Source organism: Ovis canadensis, chromosome 8 (genome assembly GCF_042477335.2).
Source record: "Ovis canadensis isolate MfBH-ARS-UI-01 breed Bighorn chromosome 8, ARS-UI_OviCan_v2, whole genome shotgun sequence".
NCBI classification, from domain to species: domain Eukaryota; kingdom Metazoa; phylum Chordata; class Mammalia; order Artiodactyla; family Bovidae; genus Ovis; species Ovis canadensis.
Window position 1 is genome coordinate 65,651,747 of NC_091252.1, and position 23,121 is coordinate 65,674,867.

Here is a 23,121-nt window from a genome sequence, read left to right on the forward strand (position 1 = left end):
ATGCCTAGCTTTTTATGACCACATACATCAGTTAGGTACTATATCAAGAACTTTGCATTCATTATTTTATTTAATCCTTTAATCAATTCATTATGTTTGGACTCTTGTATTATCTCTGTTACACAGATGACAGTATTGAGGCCTAGAGATATTAAGTCATTTCTTCCACAATATGGGACTGGTAAGATCTCCAGAGGGTCCCTTCTAGGGATCAAACCCAAGTCTCCCTCATTGCAGGCACATTCTTTACCACCTGAACCACCAGGGAAGCCCCTATCAAGCTTCTAGGATTAGGAAAATCAGGATGAAAACAGAGATTTTAGAAACTTGTTGCCAGAAAACTTATAGCTTAAAGATTGTCACTTTTGAAGATGCATTCAATGAGCCTATTAACTTTGTTCTCTGGCTTGATTACAACATAGATTCTCAAACTGGCAAGGTCTTTGGTAATTGTGAATCATCAATCAATAAAAATCTACCACCACTCTTAAGGAAGCAACTAAAAATGCATGTCCTAGCAAGAGTCATTGTATCTTTTTTATAGTTAAATAATGGCATATTAGATGTTATGGAGATCTATCAATTATTTTATAAAGCAATAATTATCTATGAATCAAGAGCAGTCATTTAATTTTGTGCTCTTAGAGTTGATTTAAAATTTATTTTAATACATTAAAATGACAAAAATTTAGCTTAGGTCATAGAAATTTTATTCTTTTGTATTTTGATCCTATTTCAACAGTCAATGTACATTAATAAAATACCTAGCATTTTATAACCACATGCATGAGTTAGGTACTACATCAACAACTTTGCATTCATTCTTTCATTTAATCCTTTAATCAATTCATTATGTATGGACTCTTGTATTATACAAGAGTATAATACTCTGATACATAGATGAAATATGTATATAATATACTCTGATACATAGATGAAAATTGAGGCCTAGAGATGTTAAGTCATTTCTCCCAGGCTATGGGACTGGTAAATGTCAGAGACAGCATGTGAATCTTGATCTCTCTGGCTCTTGAGCTTGTGTCCTTAACAATGAAGATTTTGTATTTTCTTTTAAAAAAAAAAAGTGAAAAGCCAATAAGACATTGATGACATTTATTTAAATTATGAATGTATATTGGTTGCATATTTTGGAAGAAATACATACACACAATGTACATATGTACCATTTTATGTAATTGCAGTTTCAATTTGGCCAAATCAGCTCTTTCTCAAAACGAGTGATACCAAATCTCTCTGCTAAAATCACCAGATCTGTACAGAAGTACCAGTAAAATGAAACTCATAAATATAGAAAGCAGTGAATTTAATTTAGGCCTAAAACAATTTAGGAAAATAGATCTAACTAATCCTGAAAGATTAGATGCTGTGAAAGTGCTGCACTCAATATGCCAGCACTGGAAATCTGGAAAACTCATCAGTGGCCACAGGACTGGAAAAGGTCAGTTTTCATTCCAATCCCAAAGAAAGGCAATGCCAAAGAATGCTACAACTGCCGCACAGTTGCACTCATCTCACATGCTAGTAAAGTAATGCTCAAAATTCTCCAAGCCAGGCTTCAGCAATATGTGAACTGTGACTTCCAGATGTTCAAGCTGGTTTTAGAAAAGGCAGAAGAACCAGAGATCAAATTACCAACATCTGCTGGATCATGGAAAACGGAAGAGAGTTCCAGAAAAATATATATTTCTGCTTTCTTGACTATGCCAAAGCCTTTGACTGTGTGGATCACAATAAACTGTGGACAATTCTGAAAGAGATGGGAATACCAGACCACCTGACCTGCCTCTTGAGAAACCTATATGCAGGTCAGGAAGCAACAGTTAGAACTGGACATGGAACAACAGACTGGTTCCAAATAGGAAAAGGAGTACGTCAAGGCTGTATATTGTCATCCTGCTTATTTAACTGATATGCAGAGTACATCATGAGAAACTCTGGGCTGGAAGAAACACAAGCTGAAATCAAGATTGCCGGGAGAAATATCAATACCCTCAGATATGTAGATGACACCACCCTATGACAGAAAGTGAAGAGGAACTAAAACTCTTGATGAAAGTGAAAGAGGAGAGTGAAAAAGTTGGCTTAAAGCTCAACATTCAGAAAACTAAGATCATGGCATCTGATGGGAAATAGATGGGGAAACAGTGGAAACTCAGATTTTATTTTGGGGCCTCCAAAATCACTGTAGGTGGTGATTGCAGCCATGAAATTAAGACGCTTACTGCTTGGAAGGAAAGTTATGACCAACCTGGATAGCATATTAAAAAGCAGAGACATTACTTTGCCAACAAAGGTCCATCTAGTCAAGGCTATGGTTTTTCCTGTGGTCATGTATGGATGTGAGAGTTGGACTGTGAAGAAAGATGAGCACCAAAGAATTGATGTTTTTGAACTGTGATGTTGGATAAGACTCTTGAGAGTCCCTTGGACTGCAAAGAGATCCAACCAGTCCATTCTGAAGGAGATCAGCCCTGGGATTTCTTTGGAGGGAATGATGCTAAAGCTGAAACTCCAGTACTTTGGCCACCTCATGAGAAGAGTTGATTCATTAGAAAAGACTCTGATGCTGGGAGGGATTGGAGGCAGGAAGAGAAGGGGATGACCGAGGATGAGATGGCTGGATGGCATCACGGACTCGATGGACGTGAGTCTGAGTGAACTCCGGGAGATGGTGATGGACAGGGAGGCCTGGCGTGCTGCAATTCATGGGGTTACAAAGAGTCGGACACGACTGAGCGACTGAACTGAACTGAACTGAATATAACAACATTTGATAAAGTTTCACTTTTACCTGTTAATATGCAGATTTATTTCTGAGAAAAGGCAACAAAAATAATTTACTTCTTTCTTTTCCTTTGCTTTCATTTTTGTTTGAATTTAAAAGATTGGACTGAATATTGTGTCCCTCTGCTTTTTTAGTTTAATTATTAAAAATAAGTCAGTCATATGAATATTTCCTGTTTTAAAAATTCCTTCAACTATGATTTTAGACTATCTCAAAAAAAAAATAGGGAAAACATATAGCCAAAAACCAAGAAATGAGCAAGAATGGTCTTATATCTTTTTAGCATTTGATTGTGGTACTGTTTGTGAACACTTTTAACTAGGCTGATTTTGCCTAATATGATGAATGACCAGGACTTCAAGTTATATTCATTTGCCTTCTTTCTCATCATAAACAAGTGCTTATATTTACATCATTGTTCCTATGCTGTTCCTCAAGAGATGTAACACCTAGGAGCTTTTTTACTTATTTACCATCTCTTTTTCCTTCTGCTCAGGCTGAGCTCTGTTGACCTTGAATCTGCAGTCCCCTATCCTACTGACGGAAGCTTTGCAACAGCTGTGGAAGTTTGTCAATGTCCACCAGGGTATTCTGGCTCCTCCTGTGAAGTAAGTTTGCAAGAATATAGCTTCGGTGCATTCTAAGTTTTTTCAGCATTAACTATTAAAGTATTTTTAAATGAATTTAGTTTTTTCATCAAGGATTGCACAAATGATAGTGTCTTACTACTTGAAGAACTTCAATGTCTGCCAGAAGTCATAACTGTCAAATAGAGTGTTACTCATATGATGTCATCTTGAAATCATATTTTTCCTTATGACATAATAGCTAAAAATCTAATGCTTTTGGAAGTTTTTGTTTTCTCTTTAATCTGTTGATGAAATGGGATGAATGATGGTTGAATACTATTTCAATATATTTCTCCTTCATTTCCACCTGAGTGCTTGAGAGGAATTTAGCACTGTTTCTTTTCTTTTTCACTTTCTCCATTTTTTGAATCCTATGTACCACATTCTTTCTCTACTTTATTCCTAAGAATACAACCAATTCACAATCATCTGAAGGACTCAATCTTTAAAATGTCAAGAACATAATATATGGAAGAAATACCTTGATTCGGAAAATTTTCTACAGGTCTTTGATTTGTTTAGCACCTAAAGTTTGAGATATTTATTGTTGTCTCAGTATTCTAGATTAATGTTCCTTCCTTAATATTGCAATGTGTCCTTCTAAGGTAATAATTTTTATTTACTCTTATGTATGTTGTAGGTGGTTTGAAAATTGATTTTACTTGAAATCTGCTCAAAAAATGTAAGCACCATTTCCCTGATAGAGGGCAGGGCTTCGTATAAATAGGAGCTTAAATTCTTTAAAAATGGTGCCTTTAAGGAATCATCTGAGTGTACCAAGATGTTCCACTTCAGCACACTACCCCATTAAGCCATTTACAGAAATACCCTAGGCCTTGCCTTTCAGTTCTCTTATACTTTAAAACAATGCATGCTTCCAGAAGATACACAGGGCTTAGAGTCATATTCATGTCAGATGTGTTTTTTTTTTAACTGAGCTTGTATTCAACTATCTAAAAATAAAACTAAATGTAATTCACCATCACTTTTTAAAAATTCATACAGAGAATACAGAAATAATAATGGAAATAAGTTAGCTCTGTCAACCCAAATTTGATTTCACATATAAAATATATGTTGTATTTGATGAAACATATTCTTTGATTAAGAACCTAGTAGTTTTTATTTCAAACCAGAAAGCTCTCTTTGAACCTCTAAGTTCTTATTTCAACTGAAATAAACTACTCTTATTATATTCTTGCTTTCACACTTATTCCCACTTTGGTGATTCTCAATACTCTTCATCATCTTCTATACAAATTTCAAATGCCCATTGAATCTGAAATTGTCTGTATTAGAATCATTTCATGGCTATGCATTTCATTTCTTCTTTTCTTTCACCAGAACATTTATTGAGAATCTTTGGTAAATTCTGCCCTAGATGCTGAAGGGGATTATCAAGGTTACATCACAATCCTTGTTCTTACGGAGCTAACAGTCCATTAGTCAGACAGAACACATACTTATGATAAATAGGATCATGGCCCTATAGAATTAAGGCACCAATAAGTGGTACAGGACATGAGTGCAATAATCTTTCAAAGATGTGATCAGTTCCAGTGGAGAGAGATGTCACAGAAAATGTCCTGGGGTAGAAAAATCTCGACTTGGAAATGAAATAATGGTAACAATTAGGTAGGAAGAGAGAAGCAAGTGGGTGTGGAAGAGTCGAAACAAAGGAACAGAAGAAGGATAAGAAAAGCTTCCTGTGCTTCTCACACAATAATGGATAAATAAAGTTACCTTGGAATCCGTAAAAGAAATTAATCGAATCAGAAGACAAGGAACTCTGAAACTCTGGAGTTTCTCTCAGGCTTCTTCATTTCTTCTACTCTCTGATAATCCTTTCTTTTCTTTATTGAAGCTTCCTGTCCCTTAGCTCACTATTATCCATCCATCTTTTCCTAATTTCATTTGTTTTTTTACTGAGTTTGAAAGGGCAGACATTCTAGTTTTGTTACCACTGATATTCCCAAATCCTTTAAAAGCTGAGTAAACTCCAAACACCATTGTTGTTGTTACTGTTCAGTCCCTGAGTTATGTCTGTCTCTTTGCGACCCCATGGACTGCAGCACACCAGGCTTTCCCTCTCTGTCTCCTGGAGTTTGCTGATTCATGTCCGTTGAGTCCGTGATGCCATCCAGCCATCTCAGCCTCTGTTGCCTCCTTCTCCTCTTGCCCTCGATTTTTCCCAGCATCAGGGTCTTTTCTAGTGAGTTGGCTCTGCACATCAGGTGGCCTAAGTATTAACATCTTAATTCTAGCTTGCCTAAAACAGATTATATGATTTCATGATAAATCATTCTTTTCTGTTTTCTTTGGAGCTATAAATGTTGATCCAGAATTTTTAAATCATTTCTACTTTTTATAAATCCCTACACATTTTATTTTTTTCAAATATTTCCATACTTTCCTAGAATTGTCATAGTTCATTTCACTTAACAAGTGGGACAGATGAGGAAGTAAAAGCAAAGTTAGGTACTGAAAAAGTGTTTTAATTAAAATCTCAGTTTCCTCTTCTACATGATGGAAATATTAACTACTTCATGGAAGCATTCACACTTTCATTTTAGCTAACAGGTATTGATGACCATGCATTCTGAGATGATCAAAACTCTTGATGTGGATGGTAATGTGATGAACAATACACATACAGTCTATGACCTCAAGGACATTACATTTGATGGTAGACTAGACTATATGTCAGAAAGCAAATTTAAATAAATATGATAAATTCCATGAAGACAACAAGCAGGGGGCCTTGATAGAGGTTCTGAGAACAGGTGTAGGAAGATGAGATGGAAGGGACTATATTATGAGAGGTTGTTGGGAAGACTGTCTAAGGTGGTAGCATCTAAACTGAGCTCTAGGGTCTTCTTAGGTAAAGAGAACCAATGAGGAAGTGAAACAGTTTGGAATCTGCAAGGACCTGAAAGAAGGCACGTATGGCTGGAGCTTAATAAGCAAGGGGAGCATAGCACAAGACACGCCTAGAGGAGCCAAAACACTCAGAGCTTTGCATGCATGATTAAAAATTTGTAGTATTATTCTAAATGCAATGGAAAGAAAACTTTTCTGCTTCTGCTGCCCAGTCATGTCTGACTCTCTGCAACCCCATGAACTAGGCCAACAGGCTCCTCTGTCCATGAAGTTTTCCAGGCAAGAAGACTGGAGTGCGTCGCCATTTGATACGAAACCATGATCTGAGTTAATTTTTTTTTTTAAAGTCATTACAACTACAGTGTGTAGTACATACTGTACATGGCAGGGATGGCAGGAAATAAAATAGTTAATATGCTATTTTGTTAGAATGTAATGATGATAGAGGTTTATTAGGATAATGGCAGAGGATGTGAAAAGACGTTGTTTATTTTAAATAGATTTTGTTAGTAGAACCAATCAGTCTTACTGATAGACATGCCGCGGGAACATTGAAAGTAACAATGGTTTTGAGAATGAGTCAGATGTCAAGTTTGAGCAGCTGAATGCGGTGCCGTTTACTTATCTGAGGAAAACTGTGGGAAGGAACACCTGTGATGGGGATGATAAAATCAACAATCCATTTTAGAAATATTAGGTTTGAAAGAGCTATGAAGTATATTGTCAATGTCCAGTTAGAATATGTAGGTCTTGACCTCAGAATATCTGTCTGGTCTAGAGGTATGTATTTGGAAGAAATCATCAACTAGACAGCTGAATAAAATTACCTGGGAGCAAGTGTGGAGGAAAAAAGAGAAAATGACTAAGCCCCCAAGAGCTCCTGACCATGAGAAGGGAGTTGAAGCAGAGGAGACAGCAGAGAGATGGGCAGAAACCTGGGCCTGTGGCATCACGAAAGCTGTGAGAAGAGGGCTTTTGAGGGAGATAGGAATCAACTAAACCATAGCTTGATGAGAGATCAAATAAAATGTTAATTGTAGAATCATTCATTTGATTTGGTTCCCTGGAATTCAGTGGCATGGACAAGAGCAGTTTTAACCCAGTGATTATGACACAAGACAGATTAGGATGGAGTGAACCATTGAAGGGAAGTGAGAAAGAAAAGATATTTTAGAGCAGTCTTACCTAAAAGAAAAAAATAGGTAGGTAACTGAAAGTTATGGGATATTAAGAGAGTATTTTTGTCTTTTTTTTCTGTTAGCTAATTTTTTACAGAGATACAAGTCATATTTCCGAGCTGATAGTAATGATCTAAGAGAAAGGAAAGCTATTATTGATGCAGCACTGAGTGGGTATATTGGGAAAACAATTACAAGTGGGCTGATAATCCTTTGAGACTATAAGGAATTATGCATGCCTCATCCCCATTGTTCCAGAGGGAAATATGACTAATGGAAATATGGGCTTGTGCTTGCGTACTTGGTAGTGGAAAGATAGTTTCCACTGCCTTCAATATTCTCGTGACTAATCAGATGAAATCACTGGCTAAGAGAGAGGTGTAAAGAGTTGGGAAATTTAAAGAGGATGTAGGAAAAGTAATATATCTGCAGATACATATGTGTGTATATATATATATGCCTTGTTTTATATATATATATATACACCTTATATATTATATATATACCTGTATATAATATATATCTTATTAATGACAATTCTATGAATATTTTTCCTCAAAACAGTAAATCGATTCTCTCCCTACTATCAACACCCTTAATATCTACTCCCTTCTGAATATATGGCTTCACCAGTTTTTAGAAATATATATTACATTACAAAATCTATTCTATAATGAGTCTAGGGTGATAATATTTTTAATGATAAAAAATTATTAGAAAGGGTTACAAAATTGACGCCTTCTTTTCTATACTGCCCAAATTAAGAAAGTTGCTTTTGTTTTCCTTTAGGATATAAAGTATCAGATCATCCTTTTTCTATATCTTTGCTATCGATGTTCAAATTTAAGAATCCTCATATCCTGAGGCAGAAGGAACATTTCCAACAATACACAGCACAATTCTATATTCTTTATTACCTCAGTGGTTTCTCTCTTGTTTCCACTCTCAGCTAGGAAAAAAAAGGCCTTTCCATGATATACTATGTTGTAGTTAACCATCCAGAAATACAGTACATAACCCACAAAATGCAGTTTTAACTTGAGGGAGATCATAAGCTCCTACAGGGCAGCAGTGTTTGCCCCCTTTATTTTGTGCCCTGTCCAGCTGATAGTGACCCCCACAGAAGGGATGCTTAAACATGACAGCGAACTGAAAGCCAGCACTGACACACAGATACTCTGTGACCCAAATATACTTTTTCTAATCAGAATTCTATTTTTGTATGAGAAAGTGTTTTACACTTTAAAAAGGAATGATGGATATAACTAGAGTTCTAGTAGAATAAAACCATAAAATAAAATATCTAAGGAATGTATGGTAAATAAGTCATAAACTGTTTTGTGTAAATTTGAGGAAGTATAATAGGATGGAGGAAGTTGAGAATGAGAACTATAAATTATATATGTGCAGAAGTCAGCCATGTAGGTGATCAAATGCAAGATGAGTGCTACCTTTTTTCCAGCTGATTGCAAAGATTTTCTGAAAGTGACAGAGTTAAGGGCAGTTTGCATGTGAGAAAGAGAAGACATTCCAGAGAATCTACAATCCTTGGACAAGACATTAAATGCTCTAGTAGGCTAAGGTTCTGAAGAGTCCCTTTATGTTGGCTGCTTTTTTCCAATACTTTTTCTTCCGTTTTCTTGTCTGTGCTTTTCACTTTGAAACTGTCATGGTTCAATTCTTTATATCTCTGCTTTATTTTGCTATTTCAGAAGAGTCATCAAGTTAATGCTTCCTCTAATCTCATACCTGCCAATAACACTAAGGTCAGTACGAAGCCTCTGTGTCAGGAGGAATAGCTCTGGTAGCCATATTTCCATAATGGCAACGCTTTGACATGGACATTTGCTGGGTTTGCTACCTAAATATGTTTATCTGCTGAAGACAAAAGTAAGCTTTAAAAAAAAAATCCCTGAGACTAACTTGAGACCATATTTTCCTTTCAGTCTTGTTGGCCTAGGCACAGACGAGTTAATGGCACTATTTTGGGTGGCATCTGTGAACCCTGTCAGTGCTTTGGTCACGCGGAATCCTGTGATGATATCACCGGAGAATGCCTGGTAAGTGCTTTCTCCATTGGCGTTGCTGACTGACAGGGCTGAAATCAGCTCAATAAGCCCTGCAACTCAATTACTACCTTTGGGACCTTAAACACCTGAGTCAAGAAGGGATTTGACGTCTATCTTTATATTGAACTGAGTTGGAAGCTGAGAAGGTTCTTTCATATGTGGTCTTCCTAACTGATAAGCATTAGAAAGTGTTTACTCACGTTAGTCTAAGGATTGAATTAAGATCAGATATATCATAATAAAACATAACTAATGACTGGGATACATATCTGCCACAAATATATATGGTTTCAACCCCTCATGTAATTCTACCCAAAAATTGACTGCATTTCTGTAACAGGAAATGATTTATAACCCCATAATATGAAAAATGTAAAATATAACCTTTGTAATAGGCATGATTACACTTTTTTATCACTTTGAAACTGAGGGCATACTACATTCTTTTTTATTGGAAAATTTCAGCATTTAACTAAATTCAAAACATTGTGTGTAAATTAAAAATAATAAATATGTGCAACACATATTCACCAGAGCTGCTTACTCCTCTACTATTAAGTCAATAAAGTAACCAGAAAAAAAAGCTCTACAGAGGGTGAAGCACTTTCCATCCTTCTAAGAAGCTTTTGGATTGGAGATTACGCTGAATAGACCATTCTGATTAACTCAAGGGCATGTTAGTTTTATATTGTCTGATATGACATGAAGCTTGAAACAACACTTCTCATTTCATTAATCTTGCAGGAACACAATTTGAAATGGTGCCAGTTTGGGAGGATATCATATTCTCATTTCCCTGTAGAATTTAAGGCAGCCTCTGTTATCTGTATTTCTTAATGTTCTCTCTTTCTCTTGCTCATTCTTCCCCCTCCCCTAGTCTTTTTCTTCCATTTAAAAGCTTCTGGGAAAAATCCAAAATGAAAATTCGGGCTTTTGTTTCAATGTGATTTGACATTTAGTTTTATTGATGCTCTTTCTGTTTTCTCTATAGAAGATTTTGTTTAATTGCATTGCGGGATAAAGCATGATAGCCTTAATTTGTGGATCAGTAGATTTTTCAAATGGCATTGTTATGAACAGAAAGACTAAGTGATTTTCATTTTAATTATGCAATAAGTCTTTTAAAATGTACCTTGGGAAAAATATTGAGTTACTTTTAAACAAATATTCAGCCCAAAATAGATATGGATTTGTTTTCAGTTCAGTTCAGTTCAGTTCAGTCACTCAGTCATGTCCGAATCTTTGAGACCCCATGAAACGCAGCACGCCAGGCCTCCCTGTCCATCACCAACTCCTAGAGTTCACTCAAACTCATGTCCATCGAGTCAGTGATGCCATCCAGCCATCTCATCCTCTGTCGTTCCCTTCTCCTCCTGCCCCCAATCCCTCCCAGCATCAGAGTCTTTTCCAATGAGTCAACTCTTCGCATGAAGTGGCCAAAGTATCAGAATTTCAGCTTTAGCATCAGTCCTTCCAATGAACACCCAGGACTGATCTCCTTCAGAACGGACTGGTTGGATCTCCTTGCAGTCCAAGGGCCTCTCAAGAGTCTTCTCCAACACCGCAGTTCAAATGCATCAATTCTTTGGCCCTTAGCTTTCTTCATAGTCCAACTGTCACATCCATACATGACCACAGGAAAAACCATAGCCTCGACTAGACAGACCTTTGTTGGCAAAGTAATGTCTTTGCTTTTCAATATGCTATCTAGGTTGGTCATAACTGTTTTACTTCAACCTAAAAAGACAAAAATTAATATTTCATGATAACAGACTCATAATGCTTCCCACAGCAATATTTCATGCTGCATTCATTAAGATTAAGTCTAAAATCATGCTATTAGTCCATTTGGTTATAGGATATTTCAAAGAATGAAAGCCCATTGTTTTAGAGTAAGATAGTTTCATCCAGCATAATTTTGGAGGGAAGAAGTGAGGGGAATCAGTGTTTATCTGAGACCTTCTACTAATGAACTCTAGTTTATTGAATTTGTTTCATGGATAAGGAGATAGGAGGCTACTTCAAATAAGCAATGGATCTTAGGGAAGCAACAGAGACCTTAATGATTGACCTTAATGACCTTAATCTGGCATGTTTTCTGAATTTTCCATTGTAGCTGATAAATAGATAATAATGTAAGATATTTTCTGGAGACTTCCAAATTCTCTATTTGAAATGATACTAATAACTAAATGATGCTGTCCCATTTTGAGCATATTAATTCTAACATGATCCACAATTATAAAAATATTTAAGTGCTGCACATCAAAAGCAATCTGACCATTCAGTTGCTCTACATTTAGCTTCTTTTTAAAAAATTATTTATGCTTTCCCTCCCAGCATTACATTAAACAAAAAATTTTGAAACTTTCCCAGATAAGCTACATTTTAGTTAGTTTGGGCTTTGAAATCTAATTAGAAATAAATTGAAATATTTTTTGATATCAGACCAAAATCCAGACCTTTTTTATAGTGTGGACCTATATTGAAAGATCAGTTTGACTTGCAGTACTTCTGAAGTGACCTAAGCCTGGTGGGCTGATGTCTATGGGGTCAGACACGACTGAACTGACTTAGCAGCAAGAAACAGTCAAGTCACATGGGAAGATTGCATACTTGCTCCTTGTCATTGTTCTTGTGATAAGTGATGTGAGAAGACATTTGGAGAGCACTTTGGAGCAGGATACCTATAAAAATCACCAGCCCATCAGAGTGAACCTTTCATCTTTTTTTCAGTTTGAGTTTCCATTGTATTGTGGTCTATTACTGTTTTATGGTTTCAATTACAAAAACAGTTGAGTTTTAAGATTAATTTTATTATTTCCATTCAGTGACATATGACATTAGGAAATGCAAGAAATATGTTATTTTTCTTCCAAATTAGTAAAGCAAATCAGGGTCTCTGGGTTGTACAAGATTTTCAGTTGAGTTTTAGAAAAACCATTTTCAACATGGTTAAAACATAGTCAGTTTTATGATCTTGTTTTTTAAAGTCCCTAAATCTTTGAAGATATAATTTTGATTGTGTCAGTATAACAATATACAAAGAATATTGCAACAAACATACTATTTTTTTTAGTAAGAGCCAACTTTAGTTAAACTTGAAAACTGAAAGGAACTAATATGAAGATGAAATCAAAGAGGAAAGCCTTTCATCAGATTGATCCATGTTTGGCAACTTCCTACCAGATGTGCTGTTATTTAGACAAGTGTTGATAATAAAGTTAACATCTTTACTACTTTGATAGAAGGTTGATAAAGAAATTTGAGAATTTTAAATACCTTAAGGAAAAACCTATTTTCAAGTATTAACAGATACTAAAGAATCACGGATTCACTTGTACTTCAAACTGTCATAGGATTTCAGAACTTGAAAGCTGCATGTATTATGGGCGTCAGCTCTCACATTTTACAGAATGTAAGCAATTGATTCAGATTTAAATTATTGAATTCCATTTCATATCTTCTATTCAGTAATCTGTCCCTCTCCCCAAGGAATTTGACCAACTGTTTTCTGAAATCTTATTTATGTGGTTTTAAATTAAATATATTTATTAAATGTAATTAAAATAGAACTTAAAATATATTGGAATAACTCAGAACTTTCATTAAATCAAACTGGCTCTCCCATTGGTCATCAAGGTTAATAAATTTTTACTTTATGCTTAAAATGAATTTATATTTTGGCTGTTAGCTATTTCCTTTACATATTTCGTTATTGATGATAAAATTAAAGGTCTTATACTCCAAACTCTGATGAACTCTTTTGAAATGAGAAAAAATAGAATTTTATATGCTTGTAAGATTAAAAATATATTTGTCACAATAAATCTATGCTGTATGACATTTAATAGGCATTATATACATTTTATTGTATTACAGGAGTTTGAAAAAGTTATGTCTACACAATGCCAAAACATCATACAAATTGATCAAATTGTGCTATTGAAAACTATAGACAATTTCATTCATTAATTGATTGTTCACCTTTACCAGTCTTGATGAATTTTGTGAACACTAAGTTGATAAATCTACTTTAATTAACATGAAGAAATCAAGATATAAATTATTTTGATTTTCTCTATTTTTAAAAAGTACATGTTTCCAGAAAATACTAATTGATGGAAAATGCTGTTTTATTTTAAAAACCAGTGTCTGAGGGAAATTGTTACATGCCTTGTGGTTTTACTATTTATTAGTATACATTTAAAAATTTCTCAGTCTTCCCATCTTTTAATCATGAGTCAAGCAAGGCCCTCACAACTGTAATACATTAGTGCATTGTCCACATCATCAGAGCATACTGAGGTCCAGATTAATCTCAGATGTAGGAAGGCTATAGTCTCAGAGGATTTGTATGATTAGCCACAGTTCTCATTAAATCAGCAGTTTTAAGTTGAACAATTAATTTTTACCTAAATCAGGTACAATTTCCATCAAACATATGTCATTTAGTCTCTGTAGAGTCTAAATGTATGTTACTATACATACTCACACATATTTCTTTAAGAAAAAAATGAAGACCAAAAAAAAAGAAAATATGATTTACATAATGAAAAAACTTTATAGTGAATTTCAGTCATCTTTTTGTTAAGTATGCATATGCTGAAAGTAGCATGTAGTTTATAAGCTAGAAATTACATTAACTTCCAATGCTATTTCACAGCTGTAAAATTGACCATTTTATGTGGGAAATTACTCTTCTTGGCGGGGAACAGACTAATGATTCTGTAGACCTATTTTTGGTAATGCATTGATGCTAGAGACTGGAATAATAAACTCTGATGTGCACTTCTTCCTCAGAATTGTAAGGATCACACTGATGGCCCATATTGCAATAAATGTCTTCCTGGTTTCTATGGTGATCCTACTAAAGGAACCTCTGACGACTGTCAGCCCTGTGCCTGTCCACTCAATAGCCCATCCAATAAGTGAGTAACAAACTTACCTCTTTCCAGAGTTGGGAATCTGGTTCTGCAAGTGTATTTTTGATATAGAATTTACCCTTTCTCTTGTCACACATAAATAAATAATAAAGATGTGCATAAATTTATCAGGAAGATAATATGAATTTTTCTAAACATAAAATATTTAAAGCTGTGGCTGTTTATTCCATGAAATTTTTAATATTTTTAGCTCTAGTTTTGGGGATTTAGTATCTAAGAGATAGAACTCAAATATAATTTCTAAACCAACTCCAAAGAACAGACATATATTTTACAAACTTTGACACATACCCACAGATACACACACACACACACCCCTTCATACTGTATTAAAAAATACTACTAATAAAATGCTGCTTATTTGGGTCCCAGTCACACACTGTTTGTAAATCTTAGGCAAGTCATAAATCCCTCAAAAAGGTAAAATAAGAAATAAATCTAGCTGACCTTTAACCACAGTTTTATCCCTTGGTTATTGCATGATTTATCATATTATCATATAATATCATATTGTATATATATTTTTATCTTATTGAAATAGGTTAATGGTATTATAAATTATAAAATATTGAAATATGGATGATAGCACTTTAGTTTGCATAAAACACATCATGAAAAGTTTAATGCAAACTTCATACAATTTTTTTATTCATCCGGATATCTGTTTTTTAAAAAATTTTCTACTTGTTCATCTGAAATAATAACTTTGTGTAGCAGACTTTTTAAAGTATATATTTTGTCTGATCTTCCCTTTACCTTTTAGGGGAACACATTATTTCAGATGCTGTAATTCACTTTCCCCTCAGGGGCAACCATCTCATAAGCAAATATGTAAGAAAGACCCTGAAACCAAAAATTTCTTTTTATTTTAAGTAATCATATTAATTATAATACTAATCAATACTTTTTATAGTAAACATTGTAAGTAACTGTAGTTTTAAATCAAATTTTTAAAAATTTTCTTAAAGATAAGCTTAGTGCTTAATTCATATTTTTATATGTAATTTTCATCTATTTCTGAATGCTGTAGTAATCCTTGAAGAGCAAAAATTTTTCATGATGATTATATGTTACAGGTTACAAAGTTACAACTTTTTAATGTGAAGGTATTACCAAGTTGGTCATATTTTGCAGTCTTATCTAAGATATGCCTAATAAAAATGGTCTTTTATTGCTAGAGTCCATGAATACTAGAAGTTAAAGATTTTGAGATTAATTCTGTCTTGAATTTAAAAGTTATCTTAGGAATTACGCTTCCTGCACTTCAGCCCACATGAAATCCTTTTACTATTCCCTGACAACATCCCTCCATCAGAATTTCCATCTTAGTCACTGGAGAGGAAAAGAACTAAGATTTAATGGAAGCAGACTACTACATTCTAGGCATAGGGTCAGGCATTATACTTGGCATTATTTTACACCCACTTATTAAACTGTTTCTGAAGGTTCAGTTCGGTTCAGTTCAGTCGCTCAGTCGTGTCCGACTCTTTATGACCCCGTGAATCACAGGCCTCCCTGTCCATCACCAACTCCCAGAGTTCACTCAGACTCATGTCCATCGAGTCTGTGATGCCATCCAGCCATCTCATCCTCTGTCATCCCCTTCTCCTCCTGCCCCCAATCCCTCCCAGCATCAGAGTCTTTTCCAGTGAGTCAACTCTTCTCATGAGGTGGCCAAAGTACTGGAGTTTCAGCTTTAGCATCATTCCCTCCAAAGAAATCCCAGGGCTGATCTCCTTCAAAATGGACTGGTTGGGTCTCCTTGCAGTCCAAGGGACTCTCAAGAGTCTTCTCCAACACCACAGTTCAAAAGCATCAATTCTTCAGCACTCAGCTTTCTTCACAGTCCAACTGTCACATCCATACATGACCACTGGAAAAACCATAGCCTTGACTGGACGGACCTTTGTTGGCAAAGTAATGTCTCTGCTTTTGAATATGCTATCTAGGTTAGTCATAACTTTTCTTCCAAGGAGTAAGCGTCTTTTTATTTCATGGCTGCAGTCACCATCTACAGTGATTTTGGAGCCCCCCAAAATAAAGTCTGACAGTTTCCACTGTTTCCCCATCTATTTCTGATAAAGTGATGGGATCAGATGCCATGATCTTCGTTTTCTCAATGTTGAGTTTTAAGCCAACTTTTTCACTCTCCACTTTCAGTTTCATCAAGAGGCTTTTTAGTTCCTCTTCACTTTCTGCCATAAGGGTGGTGTCATCTGCATATCTGAGGTTATTGATATTTCTCCCAGCAATCTTGATTCCAGCTTGTGCTTCTTCCAGTCCAGCGTTTCTCATGATGTACTCTGCATAGAAGTTAAATAAGCAGGGTGACAATATATAGCCTTGATGTACTCCTTTTCCTATTTGGAACCAGTCTGTTGTTCTATGTCCAGTTCGAACTGTTGCTTCCTGAACTGCATCTAGGTTTCTCAAGAGGCAGGTCAGGTGGTCTGGTATTCCCATCTCTTTCAGAGTTTTCCACAGTTTATTGTGATCCACACAGTCAAAGGCTTTGGCATAGTCACTAAAGCAGAAATAGATGTTTTTCTGGAACTCTCTAATGCCAAATATAATACCTGACCTTATATCTAGAATGTAGTAATCTGCTTTCAGTAAATATTAAGAAAGGAGTTTTCAAGTGGGAAAAGAGCATTATAGTGCCAGTCTCTGGAACTGGAATTCCTTGATTTAAATGCTGAATTTCATTCTTTCTAGCCGTATGACTCTGGGAAAGTAACTTACGTTCTCTGTGTCTCAATTCTCTTGTCATAATTAGGACCTTCTCAGAGGGTTGTTGTGAGAATCACATAAATTGAAATGCACCAAGCACCTAAAACCATGATTGAACATGGTGAGCCTAATACTGAGACTGATCATTTATTAAGTAATTTACTCAGTCATAAATTAAAGTATCAGAGTTGAAATTTTAAAGTTAAAGTCATGTGCTTTCCATTCCCCTACAGTCTTACATTAAGGGCTTCTTTAAGTAACACTGCATTTTAAGCGATAACATTAAGAGACTTAAATGGGAAATGGGGTAATATATATTAGTGATCAGAATATTTTCAGAATTTAGGGCATGTGCCTGGATGGTTACCAAACTGAAGATCTTTTGGCAACCAGGGATGTCAGAGAAGAGGAAGAAGGCTAAAAGGAAATCTGGAAAATAATGAATATGTTGGACATCCATGACACAAATCTTGATCTCTGGTGTACTTGTGAAGGGTTAGATCAAGCTATGGAGAACCGACTCACTCGCTTCAGTGGAATTCTCCAGAACCATCCAATTTACACAAAACTTTAAGGATAACAAAGGGATGGCATCTAGTTACTCATCTGCATTGCACTCCTTTGCAACCAAAATATCAATGGCGTTAGCATAGCTGTCAGTCCAGCAGAACTGGCCATTCATAGTATCACATGAATCCTGGCCTAAAACATTTGCAGAATTATATAATCGAGTGCATATATAGACCTTATTAATTTATCCTCAAATTGTACTGGTATTATTATAAATATGGATGAGCCATTAAGCAGAGAACTTTGCTTGGGTAATTATAGGCATTCATGACCCATCCTTCTCTGTTCACTGTGCTTCTACTTTAAAATGGATTCTAATTGTGTTCCTGAAAGAAAAAAGTCAGCAAGCATTAAACACCATCCATCATCTGTCAGTGATAAAAAGAATTGAGGTTCTAGTATCCAGTGATAAAATGTTCCTAAGTATGGTATTCCAGTTTGATATATTGTGCAGATCTTGACTCTTTAAGTAAAGTTCAATAATAACAGTAATGAAATATTTAAAGATCCTTTCATTTAAGGTATTTTTATTTACATTAAATAATTGTTAAATTATTAGGTTATAATTTTATCCTTACAAGTAGAATTGGCAGTAGAGTACCAAAACCTATTTTAAATGCCAGCTTTAAATGTAGCATTTTTAGGGGGAATTATACCCAAAACTTATAATAACCTAGAGTGGAATATAATCTACAAAAAACCTGAATCACTTTTCTGTACACCTGAAACTAACAATAAATATTGAAAATCAGCTATAATAGATAGGTGGCATTTTTGTTTTAGTAAAAAGAAGGAACAGTGACAAGTCACTTTGTTTAAAAATTTATGTTTAGAGGTATTAGGTTTTTTAAGTTTACCACAATTTTGAAAATTAACATAATTCAGCTACACAACTGTGACGAGACAAAATTTAATTTTAATCTAATAACCTGAATTTGTATTCACTAAATAATGGGATATCTAATGACTTAGGGAAACTCTCCTTTTAAAAATGTTTTTGAAAAGTCATTATTCTTATAATCTGAGTTAGAAACTCTGAGGAATAAATTGACTAGCCACATATTATCCAGGAGATGTGATTTGAATGTTCACAGACTATTTAGGAAAAAAAAAAATTCAACTAAAGGTTGCTGCAACCTTCATCTAGAAGTGTAAGGCTTAGTGATAGTTTTGCCTTGTGATTTATCTGTTTAATCCCTGGTCATAAATCTTACAGATCACAAGCATTTTGGCTCCAAATTTCTTAGATAATATTGCAAAATAAATCAAATGTGTAGGGAGCTAGAGATAGATTGGTATAATTATTATGATGTATGGATACAGACAAGCATATAATATTTAAATTATACATATATATCACTTTATCAACTATTTACAGTGTCCACTATTTGCTTAGCCATCTCATCTTGGTGATGTATATATTCCAGCTATAGAATGTAACTATGTAGTGAAATTTATCTCTAGAGAAGCAAATAAAACTGTAAACATTTCAAGTGTTTATATTCTTTTAAATCTGGCATCACATAACTTATAGATTAAATATGATAAGAGACACATGACAGTCCTTGAACTCTTAGGATACGTGTGTTATATAATAAAATTAGAAATATTCTTGGCACAAAGCTGAACAGAGTAGGCTCTTGATAAGTTCTGTATACTTACCATTGTGAATACTACTTCTTTGTGTGCATCAGAAGTACTAAACTTTAAATTTTTGAAAGAATTGAGAACTTTTAGAATGGACTTTGGAGCTCATCCTATGCTTGTTAAGTTCAGTTCACTTCAGTCGCTTAGTCATGTCCGACTCTTTGCAACCCCATGAACCGCAGCACACCAGGCCTCCCTATAAATCACCAACTCCTGGAGTTTACCCAAACCCGCATCCAGTGAGTCAGCGACGCCATCCAACTATCTCATCCTCTGTTGTCCCCTTCTCCTCCTGCCCTCAATCTTTCCTAGCATCACGGTCTTTTTGAATGAGTCAGCTCTTCGCACCAGGTGGCCAAAGTATTGGAGTTTCAGCTTCAACATCAGTCCTTCCAATGAACACCCAGGACTGATCTCCTTTAGGATGGACTGGTTGGATCTCCTTGCAGTCCAGGGGACTCTCAAGAGTCTTCTCCAACACCACAGTTTAAATGCATCAATTCTGCAGTGCTCAACTTTCTTTTTAGTCCAACTCTCACATCCATACATGACTACTGGAAAAATGATAGCCTTGACTAGAAGGACCTTTGTTAACAAAGTAATGTCTCTGCTTTCTAATATGCCGTCTAGGTTGGTCATAACTTTCCTCCCAAGGAGTAAGCATCTTTTAATTTCATGGCTACAATCACTATCTGCAGTGATTTTGGAGCCCCCAAAAATAAAGTCTGACACTGTTTCCACTGTTTCCCCATCTATTTCCCATGAAGTGATGGGACCAGATACCATGTTCTTAGTCTTCTGAATGTTGAGCTTTAAGTCAACTTTTTCACTCTCCTCTTTCACTTTCATCAAGAGGCTCTTTAGTTCTTCTTCACTGTCTGCCATAAGGGTGGTGTCATCTGCATATCTGAGATTATTGATATTTCTCCCAGCAACCTTGATTCCAGCTTGTGCTTCTTCCAGCCCAGCATTTCTCATGATGTACTCTGCATAGAAGTTAAATAAGCAAGGTGACGATATACAGCCTTGACATACTCCTTTTCCTATTTGGAACCAGTCTGTTGTTCCATGTCCAGTTCTAACTGTTGCTTCCTGACCTGCATACAGATTTCTCAAGAGGCAGGTCAGGTGGTCTGGTATGCCCATCTCTTTCAGAATTTTTCACAGTTGATTGTGATCCACACAGTCAAAGGCTTTGGCATAGTCAACAAAGCAAAAATAGATATTTTTTTCTGGAACTCCCTTGCTTTTTTGATGATCCAATGGATGTTGGCAATTTGATCTCTGGTTCCTCTGCCTTTTCTAACACGAGCTTGAACGTTTGGAAGTTCACTTGGAGAATTTTGAGCATAACTTTACTAGCGTGTGAGATCAGTGCAATTGTGCAGTAATTTGAGCATTCTTTGGCATTGCCTTTCTTTGGGATTGGAATGAAAACTAACCTTTTCCAGTCCTGTGGCCACTGCTGAGTTTTCCAAATTTGCTGGCATATTGAGTGCAGCACGTTCACAACATCATCTTTTAGGATTTGAAATAGCTCAACTGGAATTCCATCATCTCCACCAGCTTTGTTCGTATTGATGCTTTCTAAGGCCCGCTTGACTTCACATTCCAGGATGTCTGGCTCTAGGTGAGTGATCACACCATTGTGATTATCTGGGTCGTGAAGATCTCTTTTGTACGGTTCTTCTGTGTGTTCCTGCCACCTCTTCTTAATATCTTCTGATTCTGTTAGGTTCTTACCATTTCTGTCCTTTATTGAGCCCATCTTTGCATGAAATGTTCCCTTGGTATCTCTAATTTTCTTGAAGAGATCTCTAGTCTTTCCCATTCTATTGTTTTCCTCTATTTCTTTGCACTGATTGCTGAAGACGCTTTCTTATCTCTCCTTGCTTCTTTGGAACTCTGCATTCAGATCCTTATATCTTTCCTTTTCTCCTTTGCTTTTTGCTTCTCTTCTTTTCACAGCTATTTTTAAGGCCTCCTCAGACAGCCATTTTGCTTTTTTTCATTCCTTTTCTTGGGGATGGTCTTGATCCCTATCTCCTGTACAATGTCATGAACCTCCATCCATAGTTCATCAGGCACTCTATCTATCAAATCTAGTCCCTTAAATCTATTTCTCACTTCCACTGTATAATCAGAAGGGATTTGTTTTTGGTCATACCTCAATGGTCTAGTGGTTTTCCCCAATAGTTGTTAAAGTTAGTACTTATTCCAAGATGAAAGGAAAGTTAAGGAAATGTTCAATTCAGCAACATTATTCAGAAATTTAGAACGTTAGGCATTTTAGACAATTTGCCACATATTGTTTTGTGTCCACATATGAGATTATCATGTATCTTACTGGTCCCATCTATCAGAAGGAAAACAGTAAACTCCAGAGAAACTAAATGCCTTGATCGTGATCATAGCTTGCTTATGGCAGAACAAATATTATAATCCATATATTCTGATTCACCTCTCTGTGCTTCTTCCAGTGGGGCTATAGAAACAGAAACAATTATAGCGACATTGAAGAGAGGAAACAAATTTAGTAGAACTTAATGTCAGTAAAACTGTGAATGTCCATTGTAAAAAATGACTGCTGTTTGGTGATGGCTATGCTAACTCAAACTTAAGAGACTGAAGCAGGATGAAAAGCTGCAGGTTTAATTATTAATACCTAATAAGTAACTAGGGCTTCCTTTTTGGCTCAGACAGTAAAGAATCTGCCTACAATGCAGGAAACCTAGATTCTATCCCTCACTCAGAAAGATCCCCTGGAGAAGGGAATGGCAACCCACTCCAGTATTCTCGTCTGGAGAATTCCATAGACAGAGGAGCCTGGTGGTGTCCGTGGTGTCGCAAAGAGCTGGACACGACTGAGCAGCTAACACTTCCCACTGAAATGAGTAACTAAATGTCTTCAGCATTAGACAAACCAACATATGTTGGCAAAATTTTTAAACTGTTCTTAAATTATAACTATAACTTATTGTGGCACTATGCTAAGTATTTGCTTTCATACTGTATCAGCATGCAGACTTTACTCAGATCATGTTCTGCTTTTGCTGAATGCGAAGCTTATGTTTAGAGAAACACAGAAAACATGCAATTCTAATTACAAAATCCAATTATGGATATTCCATCAGATTTTACACCCTTTGAACACAATTAAAGAAATATGTTTGCTTAATGAGTCTCATGAGAATAAGTAGAACAGAGGTCATTGAGCTGAAATAAGGAAAAGTCTATGGACAAATTTCAAAAATTCATGTGGCCCAAACCATAGTGTTGAAGTAAGATGAGTTTTCCCTTCATTTTTCTCATCTTCTTCTCAGTCTTCCACTCCTTCAGCAGTTATGCATGGACAGTCTTACCATCTTACCCTAGTTTCCTCATTCACTGACACATTGTAGCATCTTATCCCATTTTATCTTTCTTCCCCTGTGCAAGAGTTCCAGATAACAATTAGTTAAAAGGAGTACTGCTCCACTATTATACATGCAAGCACAGAACATGTCCTGATTGTCTAACCCTCAATGTTGAAAACTTTGTGCTAGTAGTGAAAGAATTCATTATTTCCTATCACATCACAGGAAACAATAGGTTTCTGGGTTCCCTCTTGCACTGGCTGTGAGAAAGTTCAAAGCCACATGTTGATCTGCCACTATGTAATGAACA

At 35.7% G+C, this 23,121-nt stretch overlaps 1 protein-coding gene across 3 annotated transcripts in view; it reads left to right on the plus strand.

Annotated features, from left to right (window-relative positions):
- The window catches only part of LAMA2 (laminin subunit alpha 2), a 681,429-nt gene that overhangs the window by 383,654 nt on the left and 274,654 nt on the right, over nt 1–23,121 (plus strand). For all 3 annotated transcript variants that reach the window (XM_069598353.1, XM_069598354.1, XM_069598356.1), the window contains exons 15-17: nt 3,303–3,414; nt 9,440–9,553; nt 14,366–14,493. In XM_069598353.1, coding sequence (XP_069454454.1) covers nt 3,303–3,414; nt 9,440–9,553; nt 14,366–14,493 — 354 coding nt within the window. The remainder of the gene's footprint in view (nt 1–3,302; nt 3,415–9,439; nt 9,554–14,365; nt 14,494–23,121) is intronic.